We start from the raw sequence: 20,039 nt of genomic DNA on the forward strand, positions 1-20,039 counted from the left end.
GAGCCTCATTGCCAAGTTTTGGTGGGGAGCAAGAAACGGCGAAAGAAAACTCCATTGGCTTCGCTGGGATAAGATGGCCAGATCAAAACAAGAAGGAGGACTGGGCTTTCGCGGGATAAGCGCATTCAACACAAGTCTGCTTGGGAAACAATTCTGGAGACTGTTAAATAACAACAATTCGCTGATGCAAAAGATCTTTCAAGGTAGGTACTACCCTCGATCCCATGTTGAAGTGTGTTCTGTTGGTTACTCTCCAAGCTATGCGTGGAGGAGCATCTTAAGTGCAAGGAATGTGGTCCAGAGGGGTTCTCGTTGGCGTATCGGCAACGGAGAGAAGGTCTTGGTAAGAAGCGATAGGTGGATTCCGAATGCTGCAGGTTTTAAAACTACTTCTCAACTGGACTCTTTCGGACCAGATGCAAGAGTGAGTGAACTGATAGACCAAGATTTAAAGTGCTGGAATAAGGAATTGGTGGAATCAAGTTTTAGTCCTCTTGAAGCCTATTCAATTCTTAGCATTCCAATTGCGCGCCAGAACTTAGAAGATGAATTAATTTGGCATTATGAGAAGAATGGAGAATACTCGGTTCGGTCGGCGTATCACTTATGCATGCAGGAAAAGACTAGTAAAGATCCTGGCCCTTCTAATGTGAATACTCAAAGGTTATGGCACCTAATCTGGAAAACTCCAATCAGCCAGAAGGTACGGATGTTTCTCTGGAGGGCGGCAAACAACATCCTTCCTACAAGAGGAAACCTGAGGACTAAAGGTATGAATTTGGATCCTTCCTGTGCTTTCTGTAACGATAGGGTGGAGGATGTGGAGCATATCTTGCTGAATTGCGAATATGCGAAGCAAGCTTTCTTTTCTTCTATTCTGGGTTTGCGAGTACAAACGGACACGGCTCTCATCCCTTGGCTGGAATCTATGCTATCACAAAAAGATAAATGGGCGGTTCAGCTGGTGTGTTCAGTGACATATAACCTATGGCGTGCTCGAAACATCCTGGTCTTCCAATCAAAACATCTATCTCCTATAGAGGTGGCAAGGGCAGCGTTGAATATGGTGGTGGATTTTAACAAGTGGAATCCGGAGCTGGCAATAAAGAACATAATTCGTCAGTGCGTAACAGAGGAGGGAGAGGGCGTGCATATAGTCCAAAGTGATGCAGGAGTTTTTGAAGATGGGTGTATAGCGTTTGGATGTGTGATTTCCGTTGGAGAAAAGATAATCTTATCAGCATGCAAAGCGGAAGCCATGAATGTCGAAGTAGCCTTGGCAGAAATTCTGGCCATTCGATGGTGCCTTAGTATGGCCCGTGAAAAGAATATCGAGGAGATTTTGGTTCAGTCAGATTGTTTAATCGCGGTGGATTGTATTAATCGTGTTTCTAATCGTGCTGTTCTTGAGCCAGTTGCTATTGACTGTAGGAACCTATGTAATAGTTTTAGGAAAGCTTGTGTCATTTATGTTTCTAGAAATTTTATCTCTGCTGCTCATAATCTGGTAAGTATTGGGCACAGAGAGGGAGACTGTGTATGGCAGGGATCTTACCCCACTGCAAGAGACATTGTAACCTCTTTAGTTTGAATGGAAACTTTCTTTCGATCAAAAAAAAAATAATACTAATAATCCTAACAATGTATAAAAATCCTAATAAAAATGATTAGATTAATAAAGTTAATAATAATACTAACACTAATAGTTAGTAATTATTTGTTAAAAAAGGATTAAATGATGGGGAACAAATGCGCCCAAAACAAATTGGATTTCCATGTTTGCTATTCACACCTCAATTTTATTTCGAACAATTTATAAGGGAATTTTATAAGAGATCGAGTTTAATAATAGATATATTAAACCCTATGGCTCTTAATTTTTAACACCCTTAATAAATTAGAAGATGTGGATTATGTCGGGTAAATTTTGGGGTATGACAGTAATATACATTTTTTTTTTATCTTTCTCAAATACACATGTGTAAATCCTTCCTCAAAAAAGAAAAAGAAAAGAACAAACTTATTGTATTTCTAAAATAGCTAGTAAGAACGCATTCAACATTAATGCTTTTGAAAACAATCAAATATTAGCATTTAAGATATTATGTGTTTACATTGTTTTTTTATTTATTATAACTTCTGTAATTTGTATTGAAACTTGTGTTTAATTAAACTTGGTAATTGTTCACTATATTAAAAGATAGTATGTCTACAACATATTTGAGTAAATGAGTTGAAAATACACTTATTAAAAATGGATCATAATAAGTTTTATATTAAGAATATAAAAAAGACCAAAAATAATAAAAAATAAATTCTGTTTTGCTTTTCAAAACAATTTATTATCACATGTAAATAAATAGATGAAATTAAAAGAATAAAAACATGTTGAAAGAAGATAATAAAATCATAAGCAACTCATTATGTATATGTTCTAAAATGTAAAAGTTGCATTGGTATGTACTCCAATTAATTTTATTAAATATTGAATGCATTATTCAATATTTCTGCAACACAATTAAGTGCACTCGTAGAAGATCTTAAAGTTATTAAAACATCTTTGAGACTCATAAGAAAAATATCACTGATTCGAGTTTTACCATAGGGATTGGAATCACCTCAGAGTTAAATCAAATCATCACTTCCATAGAGCCATTTTATTTGAATCACACATGTAGTGATAGGAATCACATTGTTAAAAATGCTTAATAAATTGTTGAGTGGCTTCATATATCAATTTCTTAGAAGAATTAATTGATGCCCAAACTTATATTCGAGCCATGCATTCTTCGAGCGAAGTTTATTTCCTACTCTTCTTCGAAGAGTCCTAACTTGACATTTATATTTTTTTTTACACAACAAACTACCGTAAAATAGTACATCTCAAATGTGTTTTGAAATTGACATTTTAAAATGCTTATCTAACATAAGTCTCATCTTTATATTTTTCATGACGAATAACTTGTGTTAAATTTCAAAATTCTTAATGCAATTTATCAAACGTCGCGATTACATTTGTCTTTTTAACTTTTGCACATGTTGAGGTAACACTTTCATCCCATATGATTTCCCAAATCGTTTCATTTTTTTTTTTGGAATTTATTGTTAAAGGAGGTTAATCGATAATATTTTAGATTATTTTATATTGTTGTACTTCAAACTTCATTTAATTGTAAAATATATGAATATTTATACTATCACAGGTCTTAAACCATCGAGTAAAATTGTAACTTAATATCTGATTTCAAAATCTATCATGGAACCTGATTTCATTAACACCATATAATTCTTTAAATATTTTAGAGACTAAGCATATTTAAATTTTTTAAATATTCTAGACACTAAGCATATTACATTTCTTAAACCAATATAATTTTTTTTTTTTGGAATTATAATCTATATTAGTATAATAATTTGCAACCTTGTGTCATTTCCTCAATGTACTATGCAAAATAGGTTTTAATAACAAATGCTTTCTCATATCATAGGGAAAAGTTACAAAGACCTCAAAAAGCTTAATAGTGTGTTTAAATTTAATGCATACGTAATATAAGGCAAAACAATTTAGGGGTGTTTGCGATGCGGTTTGAGCGGTTTTGACGTAAAAAATCATCCAAACCGCAAGAGAAAAAAGTGTGTGGTTCGGTTTGGTTCGGTTGATTTTTAGAAATAAAATTGAACCAAACCAAACCAATGTGGTTTGGATTGGTTCGGTTGGTTCGGTTTTTTTACAAATATTTATTGAGCCATACATACACATATTGATGACAACATAACTTTGTATTTAGTCATTTATGTGTTATCAAATAGCAACCAAATTCATCATATTTGGATAACAACTTTCCATTTAATATACAAAAATAATATTACATAAAAGTGGAATAAAAAACATAAAACAATATTAAAAACATTATAATGAAATAGAAAAAAAGAGGAGATGAAATATTAGAGAAGATGAAAAAGAAAGAGCAGAAGAGATGCAATTAGATAAGAAGAAGAACATTAAAAACATGATTGGAAGAGAGAGCAGTAGAATAAAAATAATAAGATAAAAAGGAAAGAACTTAAGAGATGAAAGACTAGAAAATAATATGTGATATGTATTTGGGAAAGATGGGAAGAAGGTGCAATACCGCTACGAGAGATTTGAGAAGACTTAAACTGAAACCTAAAGTGTGAGGAAGAGAATAGTAAGGCTAAGACATAATAGGTTTGAGTTTGAATTGGATATAAGTTAATTGATGTTTGGGGGGTTGTAGCATAATGCAGTTTGGTTAGGTTTGATTCGGTTTATAAAATACAAATTGCAAACCGAATCGAACCACGCGGTTTATTAAAAAATAGCCTAAACGCATCCGAACCAAATGCGATTTTTTGTGGTTTCCGTTTGGTTTGATTTGGTTTTGCGGTTTTCTATTGGGTCAATTTGCTTTTGAACACCTAAACATAGCTTCTCTATAATATTATATCTACTTTCAACATCAATTAAAGTATATGACTCTATAATTTCCATTTGAATATTCTTGAGAGAAATCTTCCAATTGTTTCCCAAGAAATGTATAGTTTCAAAGGTTTTTCTTTAATTATTACTTCAATTTAGAGAATGAGTGATATAAGGTTAAACATAACTTCTCAATAACAATATATTTAATTTCACCATTAATTAAAGTTTTACTTCTTAGATAATATATGACTCTTCCGTTTTCATTTGAATATTCTTGGGTGAGAAAAATTCTAGTTGTTTCCCTTGAAGTAGAATGAATTCAATTGTTTTTTATTTATGAGGCGTCATGATTTAAGGGTTTTATAAGACATCTCTTAATCTCCTTGAACGCTTTCAAATATTCATAATAATCAAAATTCTTTCTCGTTCTAAACTATTAATAATAAGTGACAAATTTATGTTAAAAATATCGGCACATAACTGCTTAATTTACAAGTAATCATCCTAAAAATCCATGATATATCTATAAAAAATAAAGAAACACTTGTTTGGACTTTTTTTTATGCATTTATCAAAAACATGTGAAAAGAACTAAAAAACCTTAAATCAACACGAAGAAAACAAGCAAAAGAAAACCCTGAAGAACCAAGGCTCGCCAGGCCTCATCTACAAGCGTGTTGGGTGTGGTATATGCCTAGGTGGAAGCACCTTGTGCAAGTACATCATGGTGAGGCAAGGGTTAGCGTGCTGGTCGAGAGGGTGGTGCGTTAAGCGAGCAAAGACGGCCAAGTACAAGTGGAAGACATGCAAGCATTGCTCGTCTGGCTAGTCAGGGTGTCACTGCAAGATAGGCATGTTGAACGAGAGGACATTGAACTTAACACGAGGCTCATAATTTTTCCTATAAATAGAAGTTTTCACTCAACGCTAAGGGAGTTTCATTGGATTAGAGAAGCATCAGAGCTTAACTCCTGTTAAGGACTATTCATCTCAGGAGGAAAAAAGACTTCGAGCTATTCACTAAGCAAACCCAATTATTTGATGGAGAAGGGTAAAGTTTTTGGAAAGAGAAAATGAAGTTTTTCATATAAGGTATGAATCATGGTATTTAGAAGGCTATGAATGATGGTTCATTTGTTCCTACACACATAGTTAACGATGTTTTAGAAAACAAATCTGAAAAGGATTTGATCAAAGATGATAAAGAAAATGCGCATTACAGTTTAAAAGTGAAAGTTGTCATCACTACCACTATCAATTTTAATGAGTTTTTGCGAGTTTCTCACTGCGAAACTACAAAAGAAATGTGGGACATCCTTTAACCCATTGATGAATTATGAAAAATGCGGTGAATAAAATTCTAAAATGAATGACCTAATTGGATAACTTGATAACCATGCATGCATATGAATTAAGCATGAGCCATATGGAAAACTAAAAAAGAGTGGGGAAAAATTGGGGTATGACAGATTGCTTGACCATCGAACGAGTTATCCTTCAAAGTTCTTAATATGAGCCAACAACTTCTGAGTTCCTAGCTTCTGAAGGTCCAACTTCTAGATATTCTTCAGAAACCTGCATATCTGCAAAACTTTTAACAAGCTCTGACGTGTCATAGTCAGGCTCTTTGTCATCGAATATTACATGTGTAGACTCTTCAACCATTCTGGTTTGAGATTTATACACTTATTATGCTTTAGAGCATTTAGAGTATCCTAAAAAGATACTCTTTTGAGCTTTAGCATCGAATTTCCTCAAATAGTCTTTGTTGTTCACAATGTAACAAGTACAACCAAACTGATGGAAATAAGATATGCTTGGCTTTCTTCCTTTAAATAGCTCATATGATGTTTTGTTCAGAATTGGTCTGGTATAGAACTGATTCTGAATATAACAAGAGGTATTAACAGCTTATGCCCACAAGTACTTTGGAAGACATTTCTCGTGGATCATGGTTCTAGCCATTTCTTGTAAGCATATGTTCTTTCTCTATACAACCCCATTTTGATGTGGAGTTCTAGGAGAAGAGAACGCATGGAAAATTCCATGTTTTTGACAAAAGATTTCAAATTGCTCATTTTCAAACTCTCCACCATGATCACTTCTGACTTTTAAGATCTTTAATTCCTTTTCAAATTGTACTTGTATGCAAAATACGAATACTCCATTTGATTCATCTTTAGATTTAAGGAATTTAACCCAAGTTCATTTGCTGTAATCATCAACAATGACTAACCCATACTTCTTTCTATTTATTGAGGCAGTCCCAACAGGACCAAATAAATCAATGTGGAGCAATTCTAGGGGTCTAAAGGTAGAGACCATGTTTTTAGATTTAAAAGAGGTTTTGCTAATCTTTCCTACTTGAATTGATCCACAAAGAGCATCTGAGTGATAATCAAGATCTGGCATCCCTTTAACTAGTTTTTGCTTGCAAAGTTTAGAGACTAACCTCTAATTAGCATGACCTAACCTTATGTGCCAGACCCATTTCTCATCACTCACAGATATTAGGCACACTACCTTTTGGTTATCCAATTCATAAATATTAACTTTGTAAACATTTCCTTTCCTCTTCCCTTTGAATAAAACCGATTTGCCAGATTTATTAATGACCAAGCATATGTTCTTATCAAACAAGACATCATAACCATTGTCACAAAATTGATTGATGCTCAGCAAGTTATGTTTGATTCCATCTACAAGCCAAACATTATTAATAGAGATTAAAGAATTACCAATAGTACTCTTGCCAATGATCTTCCCTTTTTGTCCTCCTTCAAACCCCACACCTCCTTCCTCTTTTAGAGTTTGAGTTTGAAACATATGCCTTTCTCCTATCATATGTTGTGAGCAGCCACTCTACAGGTACTATGACTGTTGCTTTGCTTCTCCCTTAAGGCATACCTGTAATAAACACAATCTCAAATTTATGTACCCATACTCTTATTGGTTATCTAGTGTAAGCTCTAACAAACTTTTTATTTTTTTGTACTTTTTCCTGATAGTAATGCATAGGATCAATCCAAATTTTTTGTTTAAAAGAGTTTAGTCTTGGATGAGACTTGACTTTAGTTTATGCACCCTTCAGATTATTTGGTCCATAGGTCATTGGTTCTGGTTTCTTCAAAATCTTTGACTTGGAAGTCATTGGTTCTAGGTTTCTCAGAACTTTTGAGTTTTGAACCTTTGGTTCTGATCTGATCTGAACCTTTGATTGCTAATTCTTGAGAACTGACTTCTTTGACTTTGAAGTCTCAGGTGCAGATTTATTCAGATCTTATGAATCAGTAATCTTGGGTTCTACCCAGGTCAAATTCTCTCCCTTATCAGAAGCAATCATAAAATAAGTTTTTAGCACTGTTTGAGCACTGCTTGAAGAAGAATTATCTGAGGGTTTGTTTAGAAGCTGAACATTGGAGTCCATTATAACCTAAACCTTCTCATTTGCTCTTACTTACTCCATAGATCATGGAAGCATGTTTAGTTCTTTCAAGACGTGTTGGAATAAAGCTTTGAAGAGCCACCTCATGCTTATCCACTATTTTATCAGAAGCTTTATCCAAGAGAGTCTTATGATCTTTTTCAAGAGATTTAAATTTTTCTTGAGACATTTTTAACTCTTCTTTCAAAAGATCATGATCTCTATTTAAGATTTTTCATATGTCTTGCTTTGTATTTGTAATGACTCATGAGGTCTTGAATGAAGGAAATAAGATCAGAATAAGATAAGTTAGAAAATACCTTATCTTCTTCGTCTGATTGTGAACTAGAGCAGGATTCAAATTCTGCATCGGATGATGTGAGATCCATCAATGCGAGATTTGCTTCTCCTTCATCTTTGTCAGAAACTTTCTTCATTATCAAGTTCATCCCATGTTTCCATGAGACTCTTCTTTAATCTATTTCAGAAGTTGTCCTTCTGGAAGCTTCCTTTCTCTGACTTGTCCTTCTATAGATTAGGATAATCAAATCTGAAGTGGCCAAACTTGTTGCAGTTGTAGCACATCTTTTGGTCATCTTCTTTGTCTCTGGAATTAGAGCCTCTAAAGCCACTAATTCTACCATAGAATCTTGTTCCTTTTGGCAAGTTGTTGAAATATTTTAATGATAAATTCCATTTCCTCATCATTAGAGTTATCATCATAGACTCCTTCATCATAAGCTTCTTCTAATTTGCTGACTCTTGAGGATCTAGAAGCTTTACCACTAGATTTCTCAACAGCAGATTTTAAAGCTAGTGGTTTGGACATCTTCACATGCTCGTCTCCATTCAAATCCCTTTCATGGATTTGAATGTTACTTATTAGACTTTCAAGACTTAGAGTATTCAGGTCTTTAACCTCCTGAATAGTTGTTACTGTAGGTGTGAATCTCACAGGAAGACTCCTTTGAATCTTCTTGACATGATCTGCAGAAGTATAACTCTTGTTCAAAACTTGAAGTTCTGATACAAGAATTTGAAACCTAGAGAACATGGTTTTAATGTCTTCATCATCCTTCATTTTGAATAGTTCATACAGGTGAACTAGAAGGCTGGCCTTAGCTTCTTTCACATACTGGTTACCTTCATAGGTAGCACATAATGATTTAAAGATAGTCTTGGCAGTTGACATATCTATGATTTTTATGTACTCAGAGTGAGGTAAAGCATCAACAATAATACATCTTACTCTGTGGTGTTTTTTACATACTTTCTTTTGAGTTGGTGTGAGAACTTTTCTATCAACAACCATTTCCACATCATTCACTTGAATACCAATGCCATTCTCAAGGTTTTCCTAGAGCTCATCATCAAGCCCAATAATGCATGTAGACATCTTGCTATTCCACCATTCAAAGTGATTAGAATCACCATTTAATGCAAGTGGTTTAGAAAAATAGTGGTTCTTTTTAGGAGCACTATAATCATGTGGAATACCAGTGTCAGTAATATGACTATCACCAATATTACCCATCTAGTATAATTTTCGATACATAATCTTTTTCTCTACCATTGTTAAGTGTTAAGCACAAACCGTGCTCTGATGCCAACTAAAAGTGAGAAAAATACACAAGAGAGGGGGTTGAATTGTGTATCTGATAACTTTTTTCCTTTTTAGAACAACAACTTTTGAATCTAACCAAGTTCAGATTCTAAGCTAGAGTAAGCAGCAACAAAATAATTTAAAGTGTAGAAGCAATATGTAAATCACACATAGAAATTATCATGGTTCCTCTATAACGAGAGTAGTCCAGTCCCCTTGTCACACAAGAGCTTTTCACTATAATCAGAACCTGATACAACTTTCTTAGACACACCAGTTCAAGACTTCCTGCTTAGTCACAACTAAAAGAGACTTTCTTGCCTAAACAGACTTGTTTATGACTTCCTTGCTTAATCATACCTGAAAGAGACTTCCTTGATAAACCCATAGCTCATTACTTCCTTGCTCAATTTAACCAAAAAGAGACTTTCTTGCTCAAACACTTAGTATGAGACTTCCTTGCTGAAACACACAGTTTGAGACTTTTACAAATTCTAAACAAACTGTTTAGGATTAAAACAAGATGTACCTGATATACAATCAGAAGTATAGAGAATACAACACAAGCAAAGATTTATGTGCAATACAACAACTATGTACGAAAGCTTAGAAAGCAAAATAGTTCCTATTCTAACTTGTTGTATGTATTCTTGTTACTTTTTTGAATCTTTAGCTCCTTATATAGAGGAAACAAAAGATATGTTGGAAGTTTGCTTGCACAAGTATCTTTATTGAAGAAGCGATTTCCAAGAGAGAGACGTTGAAGTAGGTACAATTAGGATTTTTATCTTCTGAATAATCTCTTTATCCATTGTGTCTTTCTTAAGTATGACATCCATATGCAAGTTGGAGTAGACTAATGAAATAGTGTCACACAACCTTGAGACTTGCGCTAAAACCTTTAGTTAACTTTCTCCATAATTTTGGTCGTTGATAAGATAGAGCTGCTTTTGCATAAAGTTCATACCAAAAGGCATTGTACTACGTTTCCAGCTTATCAAAGGCTAAGTCAATATGGCGTTGAGGTTCTAATTGCAAATCAAATTATGATCCATTAGAATATGAATTATATGCTTCTTTTTTACAAGCCATTTAACTGAGTTAAAACCTAGTTAATTACTAGCTTAATGATTCTACACACTTAAACAAATGTTAGTATTCTCTATTATTCTCTAGGTACTTTGTTATCATCAAAACCCAAGGAGTGTGAACATATTTTGTTCCAACAACTGGGTATCCAACACTTTCATCTCCTTTAGGGGACTGGTCTTTAGACGATGCTGTCGGATATTGAGGACGTTATCCTCTAGGGTTTAATTCTGATGGCATAATTTGTCTATGGCAGTAGGCATCTCCGTCAAGGCATTGGCTTCACCTTTACCATTGGTATCCTCCGACGTAGGGGATGGATCTCTTCTGTTAACCATGGCTGAGGATGACTAGGTATAAGAGTGGAGGGTAGCAATACATATGTGATTATAATGAATGACGTGTGGCCCACAGGGGGCGTCAGTGTACTGATCAAAAAGTACAGGTGTGTATGGTATCCCTACAAGGGTAAGGATACTCAGAGGTCTTAGTAGGTTTATGACAATTAGGGTGGTTTGGGCATGCCCGCAACAGTGAAGGACCCTTTCATGGGGGTGTTTCAATTTATGGTGGTAAGAGAGGCCAACTCACATGAGGTGAGAGGCTCTTTATTACTCACATGCTTTTCAGAAAACTTCTCAAAAGGTCACCCATCCAAATATTACTCCAAGTCAAGCCTCATGTCCATTTGTCATCCCTAGATATCCTAGGTATACTGCTAAATAACATTTAACACAACATGTAAAAATAAGAGACTTAACGATAAAATATAAAGGAAATATATTTCATTAATAAAGATAAAAAATCAACTTAGGATAAAATTAGGAATGTAAAGACACAAAATAAAGAGCTCTCAGAACACAAAATAAGGAGTTATTTGTGATTTAGAGCATGTAGATCCTTGATAAGGATACTCTTTTCAATGATGCTTGAGATTAGCCTTCCATATAAATTTTTCCCTTTATACAATGCCTGGTTCATGAATGCCCATTTCCATAACTTTGTAAATGAGTACACTTGAAAATATTTCATGCATGCACATAAGAATGGAGCGATCATCTCCACTCATGATTTTGTCAAAAGATGCAACCAGCAAGGTATTCTAGAGAATTATTTAAAAACCATGTTGTAGTGATCTTTAAGGCTATGTTTGCGAGTTTGGAGGGAAGGGAAGGGGAAGACTTCCAAAAACAAAATTTTAAACAAATATAGAAAAATATTTGACATTTTTTGAAAAAATGATTTTGTTTAGAGTGATAAAATAGTCAGTATCATTACCAAATTTTTAATTTTCAGAATAGTATAACAACCTAAAAGATATTTGGAAAATTTATGTAAGCCCTCCAAAACCCCCATTCAATACAATTTTTAAGTTCCCTCATTTTATGAGGTTTTTGGTGTTATGAATAAAATCAAATCTTCAAAAATCCTCATACTCGAAATCTTTTTATTCTTTTCATTCAATTCTTCATATTTTTCAAAACCCTCACCTCACCTCCCCTTCAAATTTGCAAACAAAGCCTAAAAGTTTCAGCTCTGTGAACATCTTTGTTACAGGTGAAGAGAGCAAGTATTTCTTTTATAGTTTTTTTTATCTTTTAATAAAATAAAAGTTCTATATTATCATTTTTTACAAAATGTATAACAAAAAAAATATTCTAATTTTATTATTAACGTATATAGTCTATAGATCAACTTTTTTTAATTGTAGACTAATATTATCCAAACTCAAATCAATGTCTCATAACTTGTCTTGTTATTATTTGCCACAAACCAACTCAATTAGCTTAATATACAAATTTATATAGATAAGATTAAAGAACACATATCAATCTATAATATAAGAAAATTAATGGTTGTGGAAAAGTCAAAAACACCCTTATTTAGCTTTTTGCCACCACATTAAAATTGTGGTTTTTTGGTCTTTGCACCAAAAAGTTCTTAATTTTATTATTAAAATAATACAACTCTTATATTTTATTAAACTTATCAAATCTCTCTCCATTCTCTATTTTTTTTATCTTTCATCACTTTCTCACTTCTTTCTTCCACAAAAAATATTTTATTATTGATATATATTTTTCATATACGAAAAATGATATTCATGATCGAAATATTTTTTAGTCAAAAATGATATACAGGAAAAATTTATTTAAAAAATCTATTATTGATCTAAATATTTTTATATACGAAAATTTAATATTGATCCAAATATTTTTGTAAATGATACCTAAATAAAAATAATATTTGTATACAGAAAAATTATATTACTTACGAAAATTGGTATTTATGATCTAAATATATTTTATTTAAAAATGATATACAGAAAAAAAAATCTACTATTGATCTAAATATTTTTATATACGAAATTTACTATTGATCCAAATATTTTTGTAAATGATACCTAAACAAAAATGAAGTTTGTATACGAGAAAAAAATCTATTATTGATCTAAATATTTTTATTTACGAAAAATGTTATTTATGATTCAAATATTTTTTATCCAAAATATGGAATAGGCCAAAAAATCTATTATTTTCTAAATATTTTTATATAGGAAAATGTGATATTGATACAAATATTTTTGTAAATGACACATAAACAAAAATAACATTTGTATATGGAAAAAAATCTATTATTTACGAAAAATGGTATTTATGATCCAAATATTTTTATTCTATAATGGTATACGGGAAAATAATTTACTATTGACCTAAATATTTTTATATACGAAATTTACTATTGATTCAAATATTTTTGTAAATGATACCTAAACAAAAATGAGGCTTGTATACGGGGAAGAAAATCTATTATTGATCTAAATATTTTTATATACGATAAATGGTATACGGGAGAAAATCTATTATTGATCTAAATATTTTTATATACGAAATAATCAATTAATTATCTAACTTTTTTCTATTTTTTTTAACATTTTTATTTAAAATAAATTATGTATCCAAATTCGTCTAACTGAACAATATTGAATATTAACGGAAACCTGAAGTTACTGATTAAAATATTTTTTTATTAACAAGAACATGAAGTTACTTATCACAATATATATATTGAATATTAACGGGAACATGAAGTTACTTATCATAATATTGAATATTAACGGGAACATGAAGTTACCGATCACAATATTGAATATTAACGGGAACCTAAGTTACTGATTAAAATATTTTTTATTAACAGGGACATGAAGTTACTGATCACAATATTGAATATTAACGGAAACTTGAAGTTACTGATTAAAATATTGAATATTAACGGGAACATGAAGTTACTGATCACAGTATTGAATATTAACGGGAACCTAAAGTTGCTGATTAAAATATTGAATATTAAAGGAACATGAAGTTACTGATCAAAATAGTGAATATTAACGGGAACATGAAGTTACTGATCAGAATATTAAATATTAACGGGAACCGGAAGTTACTGATTCAAATATTGAATATTAACGGGAACATGAAGTTACTGATCACAATATTAAAAATTAACGGGAACATGAAGTTACTGATCACAATATTGAATATTAACGTGAACTTGAAGTTACTGACTAAAATATTTAATATTAATATGAAGACGAAGTTATTGATCAAAATATTGAATATTAACGGAAATATGAAGTCACTGATCAAAATATTTTGAAATTAACGGGAACGAAGTTACTGAGCAAAATATTAAATATTAATGGGAGCATGAAGTTACTGATAAAAATATTGATTATTAACGGAACGTGAAGTTACAAAAGGCTATTTAGACACAATTTAATTTTGGTGATTTCAATTTTGTTCCTTATTTTTTTTAGACACAATTTAATGTTAATTGTTCTTATTTTTTTCCACAAAATGTTAATTACTTTTAATTTAATTTTTTTCTATTAAAAAATATATATGTGAATCAAATGCGCGTCCCGTACCAGAACCCGTGCGAACGCACGGGTTTGTTACTAGTTAGGTTCAGAAAAGAGCGGGGTAAAGAAGATTTTCAACATTACCAACTCTGCCTCCGCTATCCTATACCACCCCACCCTCAAATGGGGCGGTTTCCTTACCACTAAAAACTACTTCCTCTAGCTCACATTAGGTGTCCTTTTTCCTATTTTTATTTGTCGCAAATTATTTGTCCATTTAAATCATTAATGTGATATTTATTATTTTTTTCCATTACCTTACCTTTATTTATTGTATTTTAATTTATTTAAGTAGTGCACTACCTATTATTAATAAGGTTGTTTTAGTAAATGAGACTCATTTTATTATTGAAATCAACATAATTAATTATTTTCTTAAAAAGTGTGAAAATCTCATAGAGAACACCTATTGTGAGACGGAGGGAGTATAGTTTTTTTATCAAAGGAAAACGAAATTTCATGTATTTAAATCTTCATATTTTATTTGTTTTTAGCATAAAAAACTAATAATTATATTAAATAAAAATATTCAACATCCATTGATTATACAACTTGTATAAGAAAAACAAAATTCAAAATATTAAATAATCCAAACAACATATTATCTTTAAAAATCAAATGTGTAATAACACTAATAAATACAAATATAACTTAATGATTTTGGGTTTTTTTTAATGAAGTCTTGAAATTAAAAAAGGAAACATTACAAAAGGGATGAGTTAGACAAAAAGACCCATTAATCGGAGAATCTAAAATTAGACATACCTAGTCTATTACGAACAAATTCCTTCCTTATGTCCAAAAGAATGAAATCAGAAAATGCGAGGGAATTATAATTGAGGCCTAAATTTGTGTAGTTCAAGTGGGGGCGAGGGTAGATGCTAGGTGGCTATCAACACCTCCACCCCTATTTTCCAAAGTTAGAATTTAAACTTGTCAAATTCAGAATAGTTTCAATCAAGTTTGATCAAAGTCAGATTTTGTTGTCATTGCCAAATATCAATTGATAGTAAAAAAAACTTTAAAATATAAATATCAACTGATAATTATTTTGTTCATGTAACATAAACATTTAAATTTAATGTAGTATATTTAGTGCTCTTTATGAATTAGATACCCATATTAGCTCTACTATATAAAAAACATTTTAATGTTAAAATATGATAAATAATTAATATTTTTATTTAATATTTTTTGATAAAGGGCAAAATATATTAAAAAGAATAATATGCACAGGACTAGAGCAAAACTTATTCAAAACAATTTGAATCTAAAAAATACAAACTTATTTAATATATAAGCCAAATACATTCGTTTATAAATTAATTTATAAAATTATTTAATTAATTATAAAAAGTATATAAATTAAATTATAACTATTTTACTTAAAAATATCATTCTTAGAATATAACAAAATAAAAACATATAATCCTTTCTTTTGTTTTAAATAAATAATCAATCAATATCTATTAAAAAATTTAAAAACAAAAGGATTCATTCCTTATCTGAAATATAAATTATTTATTTTAAAAAAGATTAGAGGCATTGAATAACATAATTATTTTGAAATCTTTTATTGCAGTCAAAGAGCATTTTTTATTTTTTTATAAATTTTTTTATAAACGTTGATTGATAATTCTTTAGAACAAAGTTTTTTTTTTTACTTTATTAAATTCAAAGAATGGTATTTCCAAATAAAATGATAATAATTTAATTTATATATACTTTTTTATGATCAACTATATAATTTTTATAATAACTTCATACAATCACTTAATAATATAATTTTTTAATTAATTTTAAAAATATTTAAAATATTATTTAATTTTATTGTAAATCAAATATCTTTTATATACTACATAAACTAATATCTCAAATCAGAAGGATCTCGTAAATTTTCTCTCAAAAGTTATTAATATTTATTTAAATAAATGTAAAAAAAATATTTATTTAAATAAATGTATAAAAATATTTTACATCATCAAAAATATTTTACATCATCAAAAATATTTTTTATTTTATTTGATTTTAATATTTATTTAAAATTAATTTAGGAAATTTCTAGAAGTTGAAAAGGTTGGTGACAAAACATTAGTTTAAAAAAAAAAAAAAAAACCTTACAACAACTGCCTATTACCAACACCAACCACATTTTTGTTTCTCCTTTACATTCTCACCAACTACCAACCCTTTTGTTCTTCTTTACTTCAAACACTCTCAATTTCACTCATCACTCAACAATGGCTGCCAAGACCTTCACTTTGTCTGAAGTCTCCAAGCATAACACTCCCAAGGACTGTTGGCTTGTTATCCATAACAAGGTAATGCTGTTTTTCTGTATATATTTTTTCTCTTTTGAAATTCATATTGCATGTGAATGTTTTTGATGTAAACTATATTTGTTTGAGGATTGGAGTTGTTAGATCTGTGTTAGGGTTTGGATTTGGATTTGTTTTGATTGAAAAATTGGATTATGATGTTTTGATGCTATTTGTGTTATTTTGAAGTGTAATGGAATTTGAACAAATTGTGATTGTTGTGTGGAATGGTTTGTTTAGTGTAAATTATTGTCGAATAGCGGATATTGCGATTCTATAGTTATGTAGATTAGTGGAATTTTCACATAGTGTTATTTTCTGCGATGTGAGAGTAATAATTGTGTTTTGAAGGATGATGATTTGCTTCAAGAGGATTGGTTGTAGCTGAAAGTAAACTAAACCCTAGTTGGTTGATTGATTTAATTGTTTAAGGTTTTTCGATTCTTTTCGAAGTTCTGTGTTTGAGTTGCTTGTTGGTTTCAATTTGTAGGCATATGAAAATTGAATTTGGATTAGGTTTTTTTATTAGATTTCGTGATTGTTTTCTTGTGGTTGAAATTGAATCACAAGGCGTGTTATGTGTGATGATTGGGGAAAAGTAGAATTTGAAAGCTTAATGTAATTAATATGGCGAGTCGACTATGTTAAAAGCTGATTCACGAAGCATGGACACTGGTAATAGTTTGAAAAAAAATGAAGGTCTGTTGAATGTAACCACATGTGTCAGTATCAAACGCTAACATTTGGGGGATATTGAACTCACCTTCAATCTGAAATGTCGGTGCTATATGTAAACACGAAAAACCTTTGCTTATTTTCCTGTTTTTATTCTTCGTGATTGACTTATTTCGAGTTGCATATGCTGCTATAATTTATTGATTTACGGTCTGTTTGGATTGACTTTTTTGAGTTTATCTATGGGCATAAACATTTGTGAGACTGTTTGGGAGAGCTTATGAAAATAGTTTATGACATGTCCATAATTTGTTTTCCGCTAATTTCTATAAGCTCCCTAGGATAACTTATGAACACAACTTATAGATTATATGAAAACAGGTTGACTTTATTTTATTTTTTACTATAGAAATAACTTATACATAAGCTTTTTTATATGATAAGTGCTTACAGAATAAGCGGTAAAATAAGTTGTTTATTCAAACAGGGTTTCAATGAATGAAATTCAAACTCGAATGTTTTGACTGCACTGTTAAGTTTTTTTTTTTTATTATTTTTTTTTTATCTTAGGGTTATTTGAATTTGTCATGGGTTCGAACCCGAGACTTTGTAGTTGTGTGCATGAGTTTCTAATCGTTATTGCTACTCTGTCGATAGACCAAAACTAAAAAACATTATACCGCGTTGTTGCTTCTGCTCCGTTATCCTTTACCATATCATATCGTTTATGGAACAGGTTTATGATGTGACAAAGTTCTTGGAGGACCACCCCGGTGGCGACGATGTCTTAGTGTCTTCCACAGGTATCCGATATTGTCTTTAAAACAATCTTAATTATTCAATTCAAACCTCGTAATCTTACTCAAAACGACCCGTGTTTCTGTTTGCAGGGAAAGATGCATCCGATGATTTCGACGACGTTGGTCACAGCATAACCGCAACATCGTTGCTGGACGACTTTTATGTCGGAGACATTGATTCATCGACCATCCCTTCTAAGGTTGAGTACACTCCTGCAAAGCAACCTCACTATAATCAGGACAAGACGTCCGATTTCATCATCAAGATCCTCCAATTTCTAGTTCCCTTGTTCATCTTGGGCGTTGCAGTTGGTATTCGTTTCTACAACAAATCAACATAATCATTTAATCCGCAAGAGGACTTAAAATTTTTAGCCGCATTTGCAATAAATATGTTATTTTTAACTGTTGAAAGAATTTGCAGTATCATACCGTGCTTGTTTTGTTTTTCGTTGTAATTTTTCTGTTAAAGCCCCATATTGTCTTTCGCCGTCGTTCATATGGTACTGGAATCGGAACAGTTTTATGGAGTTTTCACAGTATAAAGTTTTGGTCTGGTGGAGTTTAATTCGTGGATTCATTTTCTTTGGGTTCGGTTTATGTTCTCGATGTTTCTTATTCTCTGTTCCATTTTAAATATGTTTACGGTGTGCTGTAAATGATTGTTCGCGCTTGGTGTGCTGACATAGATGGGATTGATTGTGTTATTGTGATGCCTTTGTATGCCATTTGTTTTTGTAAGTTTTGGTTCATTTAGTTTCAGTCTCTCTGTATGTATATGGTATCGACTGGATTTATGTTGTCTTGTTAAGGGCAGTTCAGTTCGTAGCTATGTAGGGACATCAGATGCAAGGACACGTGTTCGAACTCGAACTCTAGTCATTCCACTTGTTTATTTGTTTAGTTTCAGATTCATCATCTATGATATTGTTAACTTAATTTCAATCTAGATTAAGGGATATAAGTATGATTAGATATACAAGGTGGAAGAACTAAGTGGAATGATTAGGGTTTGATTCTTCTTACAAAAGAGTATCTTTAGTTCCAATTTTCAACACAAACCCAACAACACCAAATATGCTTACAGATTCCTAACCAAATCTACAATAACATAGAATCTCTCACCAAGCACCTTAACCGGACCGAAATTCACTGCAGCTTAACCGGACCGAAATTCACTGCAGATAAAAAATGACTTTGGTGAAAGTTTAATAGTATCAGGAATATTAAATATAAATAAAACCCTTTTTTTTAAATCCGTTAGATTAATATTAGACCGTGATTGATGTTGTGACCGTTTGATTGCAGGAAAAATATGACGGCATGGAATCCTTTTTCCACCTTAATTAGGACTGACAATAAACTGAACTAATTCAAAAATAAATTGAACCTACTCGATATTAGTTTGAGAACCTACTAAAAAATAGTTTGAGATTGATTCGATAGTTTAAGGATAATTAGGTAAGTAACTCGTAAACCTGGTGTCGTAAGGAGCATATGAAAAAATAAAAAGCTAAAAACAACTTTTATTATGTCACATGTTACTTTTATAAACTATTTTAAGCACCAAGCAAGTGCTTATGTCTAAAATAAGTCTAAATAAGCCCTTCCAAATGTTTCCTAAAACTCCATTGACCTAAAGAACTATTTTAGTGTCATGTTACTCATAAAGGAATTCAATGAGTTGAAACCAATAATTAGATTAAAAAAAGCTTGGAAAACTATAATAATGTCTAATTTTGCATGCGTGTAATCTTTGTTACC

At 31.3% G+C, this 20,039-nt stretch overlaps 1 protein-coding gene across 1 annotated transcript; it reads left to right on the forward strand.

The window, feature by feature from the left end:
• The first annotated feature begins 16,611 nt into the window (after nucleotides 1–16,611).
• LOC131606471 (cytochrome b5-like) lies at nucleotides 16,612–18,843 on the forward strand. Its single transcript, XM_058878693.1, has 3 exons — nucleotides 16,612–16,803; nucleotides 18,212–18,278; nucleotides 18,366–18,843. The coding sequence occupies exons 1-3, from the start codon at nucleotides 16,723–16,725 to the stop codon at nucleotides 18,614–18,616; spliced, it is 399 nt and encodes a 132-aa protein (XP_058734676.1). The 5' UTR covers nucleotides 16,612–16,722; the 3' UTR covers nucleotides 18,617–18,843.
• Nucleotides 18,844–20,039: the final 1,196 nt, after the last annotated feature.

This window comes from Vicia villosa, linkage group LG5 (genome assembly GCF_029867415.1).
Source record: "Vicia villosa cultivar HV-30 ecotype Madison, WI linkage group LG5, Vvil1.0, whole genome shotgun sequence".
In the NCBI taxonomy this organism is placed as follows: Eukaryota; Viridiplantae; Streptophyta; class Magnoliopsida; order Fabales; family Fabaceae; genus Vicia; species Vicia villosa.

Bases quoted from the DNA above. Each gene is read 5' to 3' on its own strand.
- LOC131606471 (XM_058878693.1), top strand. From the start codon at position 16,723: ATGGCTGCCAAGACCTTCACTTTGTCTGAAGTCTCCAAGCATAACACT. The intron at 16,804-18,211 runs GTAATGCTGTTT...TTTATGGAACAG, and splicing joins GGCTTGTTATCCATAACAAG to GTTTATGATGTGACAAAGTT. The intron at 18,279-18,365 runs GTATCCGATATT...TTCTGTTTGCAG, and splicing joins TGTCTTAGTGTCTTCCACAG to GGAAAGATGCATCCGATGAT.